This window comes from Micropterus salmoides, unplaced genomic scaffold (genome assembly GCF_014851395.1).
Source record: "Micropterus salmoides isolate LMB-PRFRI ecotype aquatic unplaced genomic scaffold, ASM1485139v1 Ms_hic_scaffold_6, whole genome shotgun sequence".
Lineage (NCBI taxonomy): Eukaryota > Metazoa > Chordata > Actinopteri > Centrarchiformes > Centrarchidae > Micropterus > Micropterus salmoides.
Window position 1 is genome coordinate 32,317,489 of NW_024044348.1, and position 15,031 is coordinate 32,332,519.

Sequence of the window (15,031 nt, forward strand, 5' to 3'; positions counted from 1 at the left end):
ATTGCTATATTGCTATTATATTGTTATGAGTTTCAAAATCAGACAAAAGCTAAAGTGGAGTAAATTAGCTATCAGACAATATATAATTTAGTACAAATTATTACAGTAGTATATAACAATAACAATATGAAACAGGTAATAACAATTGATGTCTGCGGTTGAGGCTCTTGGGATTTATTTTTTTAATGACATCACATCTTTCAAATATAACTACTGAATAGTGATTCCGGCTTGTACGTCGTTTGATTCTAGTCAATTCTTCCAGTAGTTTGCAGTAAGTACCAACGCTAGGAGGCAGTAACGTATTTTGTACTTCGTTTTACTGTCAGTTGGTCGCTGCAGTGCACCCAAGTGCACCGTGCGGTGTGTCAGCAATGTAAACAGACGTGTCTTTAATATACTGTGCATTTGTTAGTCTCAAGGTACGTACCAACTATTTGCATAACTTTTGAATGAAGGCGGAAAGGTCTAACTACGTCAGTTTCATGTTTGGCAAACGCTTTACCAACACTAACGTTACATTTATGCTAGTAGCATAGCGCTAGTTTTATAACGTTAGCTACATACTAGCAGCTAACTGTACACTGGCAGCACAGCAGATGCTACGTTAGCTAACTAGAACTTAGCTAGCTCCCAAACCTAGGTACACCACATTTAGTTCAGTCACAGATAGTTTACAGTTTCCTTGCTTATCGGGAAGACAAATTCATGTCAGAATACGGTCTAAGACTTTTAACGAGCCTGTCTGAATGACGTAATGGGGGATAAATAACGTTAGATTAAGCAAAAGTAACGTTAAACAAAGTTAAGGCAGTAAAGTTTGAATGTGTTCAAACATCAGAATAAGAGGCGTCCCTTAAGTCGATCATCAACTTGTCACTCCTCCTCACATCAGTAATCTCTACATGATTGACCATCACAGTGGTGAAATAAAGTTTTCTTTATTGTTTTAAAGTGGAATGATGTAGACTAGAAGGTCCATGCAACTGTCCTTGAGCAACACACGGAGTCCTTAGTGTCCCCATCAAATGATGGTGCAATCATAGTATTATTATTCTGCAACCGATCTTGACATCTCCCCGTTGAAGTTTGAAGATCAGACCATCCATCGCAATTTGGTATGAATAGCTTATTGATCTTACATTCCAGCCAAGACCTGCTTTGCAAATTTGATGTTGCTGTCATCAGCATGGCTTCAACCTCCAGCTTTGCTCCGCCGAAACTGACTGACTTCATCCTCACAGAGCGACTGGGCAGTGGTACCTATGCAACAGTCTACAAAGCCTACAGAAAGGTGAGTTTGTAGAGGAGTCAGGGAAAACATCACCCAAAAATTGATACAACATTCATGTTTCTGTTTGAGCTCAAGGATTGACTCAGCAGTGATGTTCCATGTACTTGGCTTTGCATCCTTGCCTGAAAACTATGATATTTCAATTACTGTGATAATATATATATATATATAGTAGCCGTTATCAAATGTGATTTCTACACTCCCGGTTTTCTCTGAGACAGTCCACATTGGACACATAATTGCAGTCACCATTGAAAGACACACATTTATGAGTTCAGTCTAGTTTTGTCATTAAAAGTGAAAGTGGAAGTTTTAGTTCTTGTCCGTGACGTTGCAGGGGGACAGTCGAGAGGTGGTGGCAGTGAAGGTGGTTGCAAAGAAGACTCTAAACAAGGCATCCACAGAAAACCTGCTCACAGAGATTGAAATCCTCAAGACTATGCGTCACCCTCATATAGTCCAGCTGAAAGACTTTCAGGTAAGCTCATTGAGGCTACAGATCAAAAAGCTATAGGCCTAAATAGAGCGTTCAGTCTTTCCCTGTATTCTTGTCTTTCTTCAGTGGGATGCTGAGAATATTTATCTGATCCTGGAGTGGTGCTCAGGTGGAGACCTCTCCCGCTTCATTCGCAGTCGCAGGATTTTACCTGAGAGGGTGGCCCGGCGCTTCCTGCAACAGATCGGTGAGTCATTGCCACATTGTGTTACAATCTGTTTGCAAGACACGCTTATTGTTTATTTTGATATTAATAGATAGGAAATACCTTTTTTATACTGCTTCCATGTCAGCAACTTTTTTAAAAAAACTAGTGGGTTTTGACTCATATTTTCAGCCACGCGTACATGTAAATTGCATGAGGATAAATATTCTTATTAAGTGCAAGTTTGTGCAAACTTTAGGATGTGATGGCATGATGTGAAATTCAGTTTCAATGTGTTTCTCTCATTGTGTATTTGTATGTGCGTCTGCACAAACAGCCTGTGCCCTCCAGTTTCTTCATGAGCGAAATATCTCACACCTGGACCTGAAGCCCCAGAATATTCTGCTCAGCGGCTCTGTCCTCAAACTAGCAGGTTAATAAGTGAACTGATTGATTTGTGTGTGATTGTGATCATTTCAGCAACGTGCCAGACACTAAAAGAGCTGAATCATTGTCATATTATAGTTATGTGTGCAGAGCAAGAGAGTTAACATTTTCTTGCTGCACATGCCACATTTGATTGTTCATGTTGTAGTAACATTATATCAAAGGGACCTTCAACCATGTTGGTATCAAACAAAAACAATTTGCATTATAAACATATTAGTTCGTAAGGCTGTTTTAGGTGGATTGTATCAGCTGGAATCTCTCACAGTGAACATGTTATTTACACTCTGATTTGCTCTCAGATTTTGGTTTCGCCCAGTACATGTCACCATGGGACGAGCAGAGTGTCCTGAGGGGTTCCCCTCTTTACATGGCTCCTGAGATGGTGTGCCGGCGCCAATATGACGCCCGGGTAGATCTCTGGTCAGTAGGAGTCATTCTTTATGGTGAGTACTTAGTGTCCAGCTTTTCATCTCTTTTGAATGTGTCTCGGGCAAGCTGTTAATTGTAATTCTGCTTCATTATATATTCAAGGGAGCAAAATGCATTCCCATGCGCAGAATCTGGTGTAACTGTGTCTTAGGCTGTGTAGCGTGAGTCCCCGTTAATAATATTTTCTAACATCTAAACATCACATATTTTTCAACAATAAAAGGCTGATCAGTTGACTGGCCCTGCATCATAAAAGGGGAGCCTGGTTTGCCCCCTTTTTTGTGGAGTACAGTTGTGGAGTGACAATGTACAACACATAAGGAGGTCTTGTCACTACTCAGTCATGTTAGCCAAATACAGTTGCATGTAATTTACAGACGGTTCACTAAAGACCAGCATCATTTGTGTAAATGAAGTGTAATGTTAAAGATATATAAAGGGTAGCTAAACTAAGATAATTTTTAAATACAGTATAAGCATCAGAAAGCATACATAACATTTATCTGAAACTAACTTAATGCACAGAAGGTGCATCAGTTTTCAGTAATAAATACTCACTGCAGACTATCTTTTTGGAATAGTCTACTCAACATTGTTTGTGTGCATGTAGAGGCACTGTTTGGGCGAGCACCATTTGCATCAAGGTCATACGCTGAATTGGAGGAGAAGATCCGGAGTAACCAGCCTATTGAGGTAAGCGTTGAGCAACAAATGAGTCAGTGATCACTCAGTGTGCTGGACAGAGACAGTCAGCAGTCCTGCTGGAAAAAAATGAATGGCTCACTGCTTGATGGATGCACATGTTGAGTATACTCCAAATGTCAAAAACTGTATTATGTCTAGAACAACAGAAGTAAGGCAGCAGTGCTTATTTTTTAGATGAGTTGCTTTTTAGGAAAATAGCTGGATGGGAATTTGCCAAATGTCAATTTATAAAGGGCTTTATTTCATTCAGTGGTCGTCTCGGTAACCAACACGGAATGTTGGGGTGTAACCGTTTTAAAACACACAAATCTAAATCTATTCAGTCATCCAAATATACATACACCGCCACATTACCAGGGAATTGCAATACTTATATATTGTGTGTGTGTGTGTGTGTGTGTGTGTGTGTGTGTGTGTGTGTGTGTGTGTCTCACACTGTATTTGTGAATTTTCACAATTAAACCACTAGATGGCATCCTTTCACACTATACTTGTATCCCTCTCAAGGAAGACTGGCAGTGGAGGTGCTCAGTTGAAATAAGGACTTATTGCTCCTCTACAGTTACCTAAATTTCTTAATTGAAAGGAACAGTTTGGGACAAATTCCATTTCTTATGTGTTTGTAAACAGGCCTATGTAATGTTTATAATATAGATTATATGCTAATTAGATATAGATTAAATATGTTGAAATTAAACTATAACGGATGTTGGCAATTAAAAGTCATTGTGTCTGTCCTGACTTGCCCGTTGCACACATAAACCAAATGTTAATTTCCATTGAAACAGTTAAGGATAACAGTGCTTTTAGTGATGGAGGACTTTCAAAACACTTGAATTCTTGTGTAAAACATTAGGCTTGTGCTAGATGGATTGCATTAGCATATGGCCCATTAGCCAGGCATTCACATAAAGTGTTGTAAGGTCATCTTTTGATAAAAAGTGGCTATGTGAGACTAGAAAGTCTCTGGCAACAATCTGCTGTCCTTTTCCCTCGGATTGTCCTGTGGATTGAGTGCAACATAATAAGGTCATGTTTTGTGCATCAGCTCCCTCCTGGGGCTAGGGTATCCAAGGACTGCAGGGACCTTCTGTTGCGGCTGCTAGAGAGAAATCCAGATGCCCGGATCACCTTTGCAGAGTTCTTCACCCACCCTTTCGTGGATATGGAGCACATGCCGAGTGTAGACAGCTTAGTGAAAGCGGTGAGCAAATAAGGAGAAAGGAATGTGTGTATCTACTAGATGACCATGAATTGTGTGTGTTTATATGTGTAAACATGTATTAGTAGGTTTGCGCTCATGCCTGCCTCACATGACTCTGCATGCATGCGTAAAGAATGGATAGTTGTAGCAGTTTGCGTTCAGTGATGCCAGTTCCTATTTCCTCTTTTCAGAAAGAGCTGGTCCTGCAGGCCGTTCAGAAGGACCAAGAGGGGGAGAGGTCCGCTGCTCTCTGTCTATACTGCAGTGCCCTTGAGCACTTTGTCCCTGCGATTCACTGTAAGAGCAACAATCTCTCTCATATCCTGTCTGTGGCTTCAGCCCTTTCAACAATGCATTGCCTTTGTTCCACCTCAATAAATTGACAAAGAAAACGCACTAAATGTAAAACTAAAACATCTCTTCACTCCGCCCTCCCCAGACGAGACAGACCGACAACGTAAAGATGCCCTCAGGCAGAAGGTAGGCCCGAAAACACTCCCCGCATTCACATTTGGATTACTTTCTACGCTTTTTTTTACACTCCAGTGACTGACTTTCACTTGGAATGAGTTCTGCTCTATGAATACCATATGGTGTGGTTGACATGATTATGTTGAGTCAATGTAAGAGGACTTCCCGCAGGTCCGCCAGTATGTGTCTAGAGCCGAAGAGCTGAAAGCCTTGGTGGCCTCAGACAACAGACAGAGCTTTGAGGAGGCCCGCACTTCCAGGGATGTCCTCCGAGGTAATGAACACTGCTCAGTGCTGAGGCAGGACCACTGTATGTCTGCATTAGGCTTGTCTAATCAGGAGTTGTGTGACAGGGCAACTTCAGTAATGTGATCTGTGTTTTTGTGCTCGGATTTAATCAAATAATAGGTGTTTCACCTGATTATTATTCCTCTTTAGTACATACATCTTTGTCAAATGTGCTATTTTAGTCATGGAAATTTGCATTAAAACGATGTATGCGATAAAACAATGCTGTTTGATCTTTTCTACTACTTTAATGAATCCTGTGAGGAAAATATTTTCCCTCCCTCAGAGGCCAAAGGTCAGACTACAGAATGGTATTTATAGGTCACTTAGGGATTTGGTGTTTTGCTCAAGAACGCTTATGCTCTATTACCCTGTTTCCCTGAAATAAATATTATGAAATCTAAGGTAAGTCCACAATGTTGGAGTCTTAAGTTCCTGTAGGAAACATACCAATTGCAAAATAATGCATATTTTGTAGTAGAATTAATTAATGGTTAATTAATCAGTTTAGACTGATAGACAGTAGGGCTCAAAGTGGTGTTTTCTGTTCCCTTTCTACTCCAGAAATGTCTCGAGACCAACCACGACTGCTGGCTGCTTTGGAGATGGCCTCTACTGCGATTGCTAAGGTTAGAATGGGGTACTGCTGTACAATGCCACGGCTAGAAAGATGCACACAGGCAGTAATACAGCAGAAAAACAAACCAGCAGGATACAAATATTGCTTTCCAAACCACATCTTTTAAGATCATTGGTAAACCAAAAATATCTATTTTTCGGTGTTGCTACTTTGACACTGTTGGTCGTGCAAACTCTTTTATTATTTATGTGTCTTTTAGAAGTGAACATTAAATTAGATTTTGCAATGCTAACTGACTGAAATAGCTGACTTATGTAAACACCAGCGTGCCCCTTGTGTCTCTGTAGTCATGTATAAAGCAATGTTTTGCTTCATTTTCAACCTATAGGAGGAGAATGGATTGGGTGATCATGAGACCCTGGATGTGTATCAACAGTGCTTAGGAGAACTACTGTTGGCGCTAGCAGGTAGATAAACTTCTTTCTTTCCATACAAGATGGCTACAACAATTATCCTTTGCTGCTGTTGGGCGACTGAGCCCCTCCAATGGAGCCCAACTTTTAAGTGCTTTGCTCAAGAACACTTTGGCAGTATTTGGTGACTGAGGAAGAAATGTAAACCATATTGTAGTCCTACATCTGATACTTCTGCATTGAGAGACATCACGTCAGATCTCAGGCAGCTGTGTGTGTTAGCACACATTTGTTATTATAGGTACAGAATAATAGACTCTGAGATACAATGAGCAGACTATGAGAGAAATGAATTGACTGGGAGGGAGACTAAAGATATAGGGACGTAAAGAAAGGGACAAAGAGACTTTGGGAGAGATGGATATAAAAATGACTCGGAGAACTTGGAGACAGTGATTTAGAAAGAGGGAAAAACAAACTGACAGAGAAAGACAGAGTGAAGCAACAGACTTGGAGAGAGAACAGGGACACTTAATAAACTACAGAGGAGACTCTAGTGACTGTGGCCTGGAGTCCATTAGGCCCGGGCTCATGAGCTCATCTGGAAGGTCGGTCGATGGAAGAGGTGGGATAGAGTGATCCAGATGTGGCTTTGAGCCGGGATGAGACCCGGTGCCAGCGCCCTGTGTGTGGTATGAGAGCCCTGCCATCTGCTTCTCATTCAGACAACACACTTCAGTGCTATATGTTGTTACGCACTGGAAACAAATAAAAACTATTATCTCTCTAATAAACAAAAGCTCTAATCATCCAGTGCTGTTAAAGGTTCATCCAGTAAGACTGATACTTTTTGACTTGAGTTGATAAATTGTAGATGTTACACTTACTGCCTGATGTACCTAAAGAAATAGTTCAGAACCTCATCTTGTCAGTGGATCATTAATATATGACAGTCTGGTCCAACTAATCCCATGCCATCCTAACCAGCCTCTCTCTCCAGTGTCAGAGAGCCTCTTTGTGTGGCACGGCAGATACCACCAGGGGGATTGTGGGGGAGAAAACATTGGTTCTTTGTTTGGCTAAGAGCTCTTTGTAGCACAGCTTCCCAACATGCCTTGCCACCAGAGAGCTCTCATCCTCCTCCCCTCTCTCTCTTCTCTCTCCGCCACTCTCCCCTCCAGGAGGACTGACTGTGAAAACACTGGCCTACATTAGAACCATTTCCACCCCCGAGCACCCAGTCTACACGTTAGCGAAATCCAATCTAGTAGTTGACCTCTTCTTGAACAAACAAGGTGATTAGGTGGACTCTCTCCTCCCTTCCTCTCCTCATTATTCTCTGTATCTTTTTTTTTTTCTCTTGGTGAGCCAGCCGAGCCCCAGGGCCGCAGGAGAGAGCTGCTCCACAGCGAGGTGAGTAGATGAGGAAGGGATTCTGGTTGAGTGCTCATGGTAGAAACGACTATCTGTCACCTCCAACGAGCCCTTGGCTGATCACCCAACACATGACCCGTGAGCCTTTTTCCATGTGCATGTTTTTTATGGTAAAGGTCAAATAACGTAATCCATCATCTATACTACTGTTACATACACATAGATCACTGTCCACTTTATAATTGGATACTTAAAGCAGCTCTATAGAGAGAGAGAGATATTTTTTTTTCTCATCAGCAATGGATCCCATGGCCACTTGTATGTGAAAAGAGTCACATGTAGTGACAAACAAACTCTGCAGTTGCCCTGAGCTCTATGAAGTTGTATAACGACATGCAGTTCATTGGTTTGGTTTCTTTTTTATTTTACTCTGTTGGTTCACTGTCACCACTCTCATTAGTGTTTTTTTTTTGGCTGCAGTTAGCAGCTGTTTTCAGTGAAATAGCCCTGCAAACTGACTCTATGCTTGCTGTCCAGAGAGCCGCTGAACATACAATAGTGGGGCATTTAGCAGCTAAATAGCCATATATATCAGGATATGAGGAGTTGGTGGAAACCAAAAAAAAGAGCTAAAAGGAGAGTAACCACCTGAACGTTACATTCAAATTAATGCTAATGTTGTTCTGTTTCTGCTGGATGTGTAAATAGGCAACTGTTTGCTAACAAGTTCGCCATATTAACTTAAAAGGTGATATTATGCCGCTATTGTGTTTGCAGCTTGTTTTTGTTGCCCAAGTGGCCCAAAAAAATAATAATAAATCAGTTATTGCAAGTTTAAACTCCCTCAACTACAGGTTAAACTCTTATTTCATTAACACTCATCTTAACTAATTTAAAGTTGAAATTGAAATGAACAGACCTAGGTAATAAAAAAAAAAAAAAACTAGATATGTGTTACAAAAACAGATAGATAAATAATAGTAATAATAATCAACCCTAAAATAAAAAGTAACAAGACCCTTCCTGTAGACTACAACCGAACATACTTGAACAAACTGATTTGCTGGCCCTAACTTTCAGGAAGCAAGATGAATATTAGCATTGATATTATACTTTGACAAACCTTTGCAAACAACTTGTGCATGTCTGCCATTAATGCTCCAAACCCTTTTGTTTTCTTGCATTGTTTAGCCAGTAACTGAGCCAACAACAGACAACAGTATTTCACCAACAAACCCCAGACGGGGGATGGGGGTTTGAGTGGGCCTCATAGACCTCCCTATTTGAAGTTTTATAGGCACTTGTCTTAAGTAAATTCAGATGCGGCTGTAATAATCTAACACAGCATTAGGGGGGTGGGGGTGGCAAATCCGATAGAAAGCATGTGTATACTGTAAGTGAGAACCCAAAAAAGCAAACACATGCTGCCATGACAGGCCTCTGTGTGCGTTCACATCTACTGTAGAGCACACTTTCAAAGTTGTTATTCAGTATCCTATCTTCTCATATGTGAGCCACAACTTTGATCTATCCAGTGTTGTGTTGTTATGGAAGAACATACATGAGGTCATGTTTTCCTTTGGCCTGAGTTTCAGAAGGTGCCTTTTAAAACTCTGCAAGTTATCAATATGTTCCATGAACCATCCTCGCCCATGTAGAGTTCTTCCACATTTATTGTACTTGTTGATTAAAGGGATTGTGATTAAAGTGCTGTGGGTACATAAGATTAGGGTCAGGGCTGGATTCTAAGGACCTGTGGTCAGAATGATTATTTTCTGCAACAGGGCGTGCTTTATACAGTGATATAGTGGTGATCAAACTAGGTATGAGGTGCAACCAAGAACCTTCATGATCACCAGAGGACTGATTACCACAGTGAGGAGCATATGACAGCAGACATTACTAGCACGTGTGTACCATATGAAATGTTTAAAAATAAATAAATAAATAACAGAAAGAACAAGAAGCACATCAGCAGACTCTTTAGTCTGATTTTAACATCGAGTTTATGTCGCCTACGCATCTTAAAGTTATCGTGTTTTCGGCTGCATGAAGACACCGCAGTTAACAGTAAACAAGAAAATACAGCTCAGAAAATACATCCGGTAATTGAAACAAAAGATTTGGAGAGATTTTTTTTGATTATACACAGGCCTTGAAAGTAATTTAAAGCACATTTATTTAATGTGTTTATATTGTGTAGTGGCAACTTCAAAAACTTATTTTGTCACTTTCACAGGACATAAAGTTTCTGACTCGTGCTTTACAAAAAGGGCAAAACTGTATAGTCCAGTGAGGCAGGGAGGCAGATGTAAGATGAAGAAATATCCGATGTTTTAGTTGACAAAAAAAGACGACACTTACAAAATAAATGTCTCCAGGCAGAGTCCTAAATATGTGTTCCGTCAAACTTACTTACACACAGGTAACAACTTTCTTATTGCTATACACAACGCGACGGTTAGAAAACTGTTGCTCCATGTCCATTAGGATGACCTTTTTACCGCAGCACATGCCAGTAGGTGCTCTCGCCTTTTTTACTACACTTACCTGCCCTTTATGACACTTAAATAGCTCATAGCTAATAGAGTTAACAGGACAAACTAATGGAGCACAGCTACACATTTTAATTAGTTAGATACTAAAATATACACTAATGACATCCGTTTGAAGTGAAACACATAAAGGAAAATTAATATAATTTATGAATACAAAATTATCCAAAGAAATAACAATGTTTTCCTAATCATTCTAACATACTTTATATATGTATGTATTTGTGTGTGTGTGTATGTATGTATGTGTAAATGTGTTTTAAATTATTCAAGGGCCTCTTTTAAAAAAAAAAAAAAAAAATTAAAAATCTTTATATTTAAAATGCAGGAGAGTCATAATCTCGTTTCAATTCAAGAGCTTGTATTGGCACTTATTGTGAAACAAGAGAACAGTCATGCTAGCAGCTCTGTGAGGCTGTAAATCGACACTGCGGTGCTTTGGGGTTAAATGCTAATGTGCATGCTAACATGCTTACAGTGACAATGCTAACGATTAGCAGGTATAGTGTTTACCATGTTCACCATCTTAATCTGATGTGTTAGCATGCTAACATTTGCTGCACAAAATACAGCCAAAGCTGATGGGAAAGTCCTTAGTTTTGCAGAAATTTGGTCATAAAGTATTGGACACATTCAGATTAAGACCTGACGATGGTGCTAGATGAAAAATCAAAGGATTAACAAATTTCATTGCAATCCATCCACTAGAGATTTTCATTAAAAACCTAAAAATGTCAAGTTGCTGGTGGCACTAGAGGAAAACATTAAAACACAAAACATTATGTTATGACAATCCATCCAAAAGTTGCTGAGGTATTTCAGTCTTGACCAAAGTGGTGGACCAATCCACCGACATTGCCATTCCTGTGAGCCAAGCTGTAACCTTGGCTAAAATCAGAAGAACCAATGCATATGAAAGCATGATGTAACACTTGTGGTTAAAGTGTAAACTGTAGTTACATTTTATCTGAATGTTATGTCTCTCGCCAGATTAAAAGCCTCATGACTAGAGCTGAATACCTTAAAAAGCATATCAAGGTAAGCATACATTCCTTCCAAATATGAAGGATAAGTCACACGTTTTCAGACTGTTGGGGTAAATTTGCAGCCGAGAACACAGAATATGTTTGATATCAAAAACAGAGTAGTGGCAAAATTAAAGCTTCTGTTTGGATACTACTAAATCATTGGAACTTAAAACATTGATGATGATGTTCAGTGAAGATAGTTACATCCTTTATACATTGTTTTGATAAGTTCTATATAAATAAAGCTTATTAGTAGTAGTAGTATTATGCTCCAGAAATCTTTTAGTCCCTGTGTTGGTATTAAATGCCCATGTTGTTTGCTTATTTTTTCTGCGTAATTACAGGTATATGTTTATTTTTCAGATGCAGGAAACTCAGAGCGACGTGTCTCTGGATCGAGAATCTCTTGCAGACAGTGTCAGAAGCTGTGAGTTTCCCTGCCATGTTGCTTAAACTGCTCCTCTGTTCATGTTTTTGCTGATAAGTGACTGTATTGGGGTTTGGTGTAGGGCAGGTGGTGGGGGGAATTGCTGCCTAAAGTTGTAATGAAATGTCCATTCATGAAAGGTTTTTCCACTTGTAAAATATGAGCCATTCTCTTGCTGTGCTGGCCACCCCGCAGGACTGTCTGGCTCTTTGATTTCATTTCAGAGCTGCCTCGGGCCGCTCTGTCCTCTGCCCTCTTGTAAAGCCTACCTTGTGAAAGTGAGACTTGGTGCTAGCAAAGATTTACCCTCCTAACACACAGACACAAGAAACAACAACAGGGCGCACATGTACGCTTCATTCCTTTCACATACTCACGTGTAAATTTGCTTTATATATATATATTTATATATATACTGTATCAATTATATAACATGTCTGTACACTATATAAACAAACTACTATACATAAAAAGCTAATATGACTTACATTTTAATATACTTGAACTTCCCTTGCTGTAAGTCAGCCCAATTCGTGGTATTTTCTGGGCTCAGCTCTGGATGGATAGTAGATACCTAAAGCTTAGTCAATATCCTGTTCTCTGCAAGAAATTCCTGGGGAATTATGAATTTAAAAAATGGGGGTGGGGGAAGAGCATGTATGACTCTAGGGGCCCCTCAGGTTTCATGAAGAACTTGGATTCTTATTCTACTGCTGTTATTTTAATAAAGCCAGCCATACTAGCTGGAACCGATACAAAACCAGCTGTGTTAGAGAGGGTCGCAGCAACGCCCAACTCTGTCTGGTGACCTTACTCTTGCTCTTACTTACCAAAACTGTTTTTCTGAGAACCATCAAACTCAGACAATTTACATGTAATATACTGCTGCACGCAGTGTTTCAGGTACAATGTCCTCCCCTGACGCCTGAAGCTCTAAACCCTCACAGACTTAAAGCTACATCATCTGGAAAAAAAGAAAAGGAGGCAACAGAACAAGTTATATATTTATTATTATGAAACGGTTTACATTATTATATGATTTTCATCGAAACCTTTGCTTTATAAGGGTATTGTTTTTCTGCATGTTTCAATGAATGATATTATTGTATACAGTATTTTTGCCAAGATAATCTTAATGTTCATATCAGCACATGCTTACTTTCTGCAGTCATTATCATCCAGTGTTTGAGACAGTCCTTTAAATCAGTGAGTGAAGGCTTAGCCTATTTCTGGACTTCCCATATAACACCCATTGTTGAATTTGGGGTCCAGCTGCTGCCATCCTAATGTTCATAGACTTTCAGGAAATGAAGGAAATCAGTGATTGAAGTAGTAGGTACATAGAAAATGTAAACTGTTACCATTTTATCACATAATATAAACCATGAAGCTAGAAGATATCATACATTGCTGGTATTTAACAATGCTGAGAATGTTTAGTCCAAGGCTTCGTTTTCCTTTAGACGTAGAAGTGTCTAAAACAAATATAGTGGAATATAGTATTCTGTGTAATCTTGAAGGCAGCAGCAGACAGGGCCATCTTTGTGAAAGACTGATATGGTTACTGGTCACCTTAGCTTGATTATTTGAATTAAAGTAAGAAATTTAAAAGTGGAAATGTGTTGCAATCTTGAAAAGTTGAAACCTAACACGCATCAATTATTTCTGTTTTCTCAGCTTGCTGTTTGCAGTGAGCTTGGCACCGTGGGAACTGGGTGGGATGCCCCACAGAACACCAGACTGCCTGTCAGTGTTCAGGTTGAACACGGAGCCTTCACCTGACCAGGTTTCTGTCAGGGGCCAAATCTAAGTAGCTGATTTTGCAGGTTGAGAACTTGTATTTTTTGTTTTTGAGGGGGGAAATAGTTTGGCTGGTAAAATACTGAAAGTAGCTCCTGAATTTTGCACTTGCACACTGGTGAATGTGAAAGTTAGCTCCTTGCATGTCCCACTCTGTTTCTGCACTGCCTCAAATCCCTCCTCCTGACACACCATTGATATGTAAATGCTGGACAGCTTGTATGACAATACCACACTTTCATGGTAAACGAATTAAACTGAGACTGCTGCATTTATTGTAGCGCAAAACTTTCACTGTTTGCAGCACACCAAAAAAAAATGAACTGTGAAAACCTGAAAATACAATCAAATGGGAACTGTGACATCAAGAAGTATCAAATCAATTTAAACTGTAGTATATTGAGGCCTCTGCAAACATGCACATAATCCCTCACCCCCATTCCCCACTGCGTTTACTGTGGGTCAACCACAGGCTCACCATGCCCTCTCTTCTGATGGAGCCCTCTTCACCACTAAGAGGGAAAAACTGGAGAGGTGCGGCCTCTGCCTTATTTACACTAGACTTGCATTTTCTTAGGTTTGGCACTGGCTGGGTATTTGAGGGACATAGTGAGTTGTGGCGCGTAAGCTAAGCCTTCATAACTAGGCCTCTGTGAAACGGTAAAAAGCTTAACAGTCAGTGGAAGGCCGGTAATCCTCGCTGTTGTAGGTCTTCATGGACTGTTTTGATTTCAAACAGGTATTGGATATTCCAGAAGGGAGCTTTACTTTGTGAATAAACTGGAGAAAATATCTGAAACAGGAGTTAAAGGAGAAAAAATATAAATATATCTGATAAATGTATGATTTCCATACTGCTGTGTTGTTTTATTTTTATTTGAATGTTTATACAGCTGTGATTTTATATGTTATGTATTTATTAAATGAGAAATTCAGTGGAAAATAAAATGGCAATCTCTGAGGTCTTTGTAGTCTGGATTTTTTGTCAACCGCACAAGGCAAACGCTTTTCTTTCAGAACCTATGGAAAGATTTATGTGGCGTGGTGTGAGCAACGTTGCTGGTCCCTCGCCATCGTCATCATCTGGAAGGCCGCTCTGTAGAAACAGCTGGCTCATATCCACAAGGGGAGGAGAGAGGAAGGCAGGCAAGGGAAAGTAAGGACATGTAATAATTATATGATTCATATGGAAGTCTAGAAAACTATGGAAACTGAATTTGAAAATGTCAAACAACAGATCTCAGACATGTGAACTGCACAAAGAATTAATTACAAGTATATTATCTTTTTTTCCTTTTATTGCCCATGTCTCTTCTGCTATGTATGAGAGATCTAGCTCTTTTCACTGTACTACGAAAGTTTCGCTTACTAC

General features: G+C 39.8%; 1 protein-coding gene across 2 annotated transcripts; it reads left to right on the plus strand.

Moving 5' to 3' along the window:
- The first annotated feature begins 269 nt into the window (after window positions 1-269).
- On the plus strand, window positions 270-14,620 carry ulk3 (unc-51 like kinase 3). Of its 2 annotated transcripts, XM_038702303.1 has the most exons (17): window positions 270-422; window positions 1,150-1,294; window positions 1,632-1,772; window positions 1,857-1,977; window positions 2,273-2,368; window positions 2,685-2,828; window positions 3,425-3,507; window positions 4,568-4,723; window positions 4,915-5,020; window positions 5,163-5,203; window positions 5,366-5,468; window positions 6,047-6,111; window positions 6,451-6,529; window positions 7,848-7,888; window positions 11,395-11,442; window positions 11,796-11,859; window positions 13,537-14,620. In XM_038702303.1, exons 2-17 carry the CDS (start codon window positions 1,190-1,192, stop codon window positions 13,551-13,553), a joined length of 1,410 nt encoding a protein of 469 aa, XP_038558231.1. In that variant the 5' UTR covers window positions 270-422; window positions 1,150-1,189; the 3' UTR covers window positions 13,554-14,620. The 2 variants fall into 2 exon arrangements, 1 of the variants encoding a protein (XP_038558231.1); XR_005442323.1 differs by lacking the exon at window positions 13,537-14,620 and having other exon boundaries at window positions 7,848-7,987.
- Window positions 14,621-15,031: the final 411 nt, after the last annotated feature.

Excerpts from the sequence above, each read along its gene's own strand:
- ulk3 (XM_038702303.1), top strand. The coding sequence starts at position 1,190 with ATGGCTTCAACCTCCAGCTTTGCTCCGCCGAAACTGACTGACTTCATC. Across the intron at positions 2,369-2,684 it reads CTCTGTCCTCAAACTAGCAG|ATTTTGGTTTCGCCCAGTAC; the intron begins GTTAATAAGTGA and ends ATTTGCTCTCAG. Across the intron at positions 2,829-3,424 it reads AGTAGGAGTCATTCTTTATG|AGGCACTGTTTGGGCGAGCA; the intron begins GTGAGTACTTAG and ends GTGTGCATGTAG.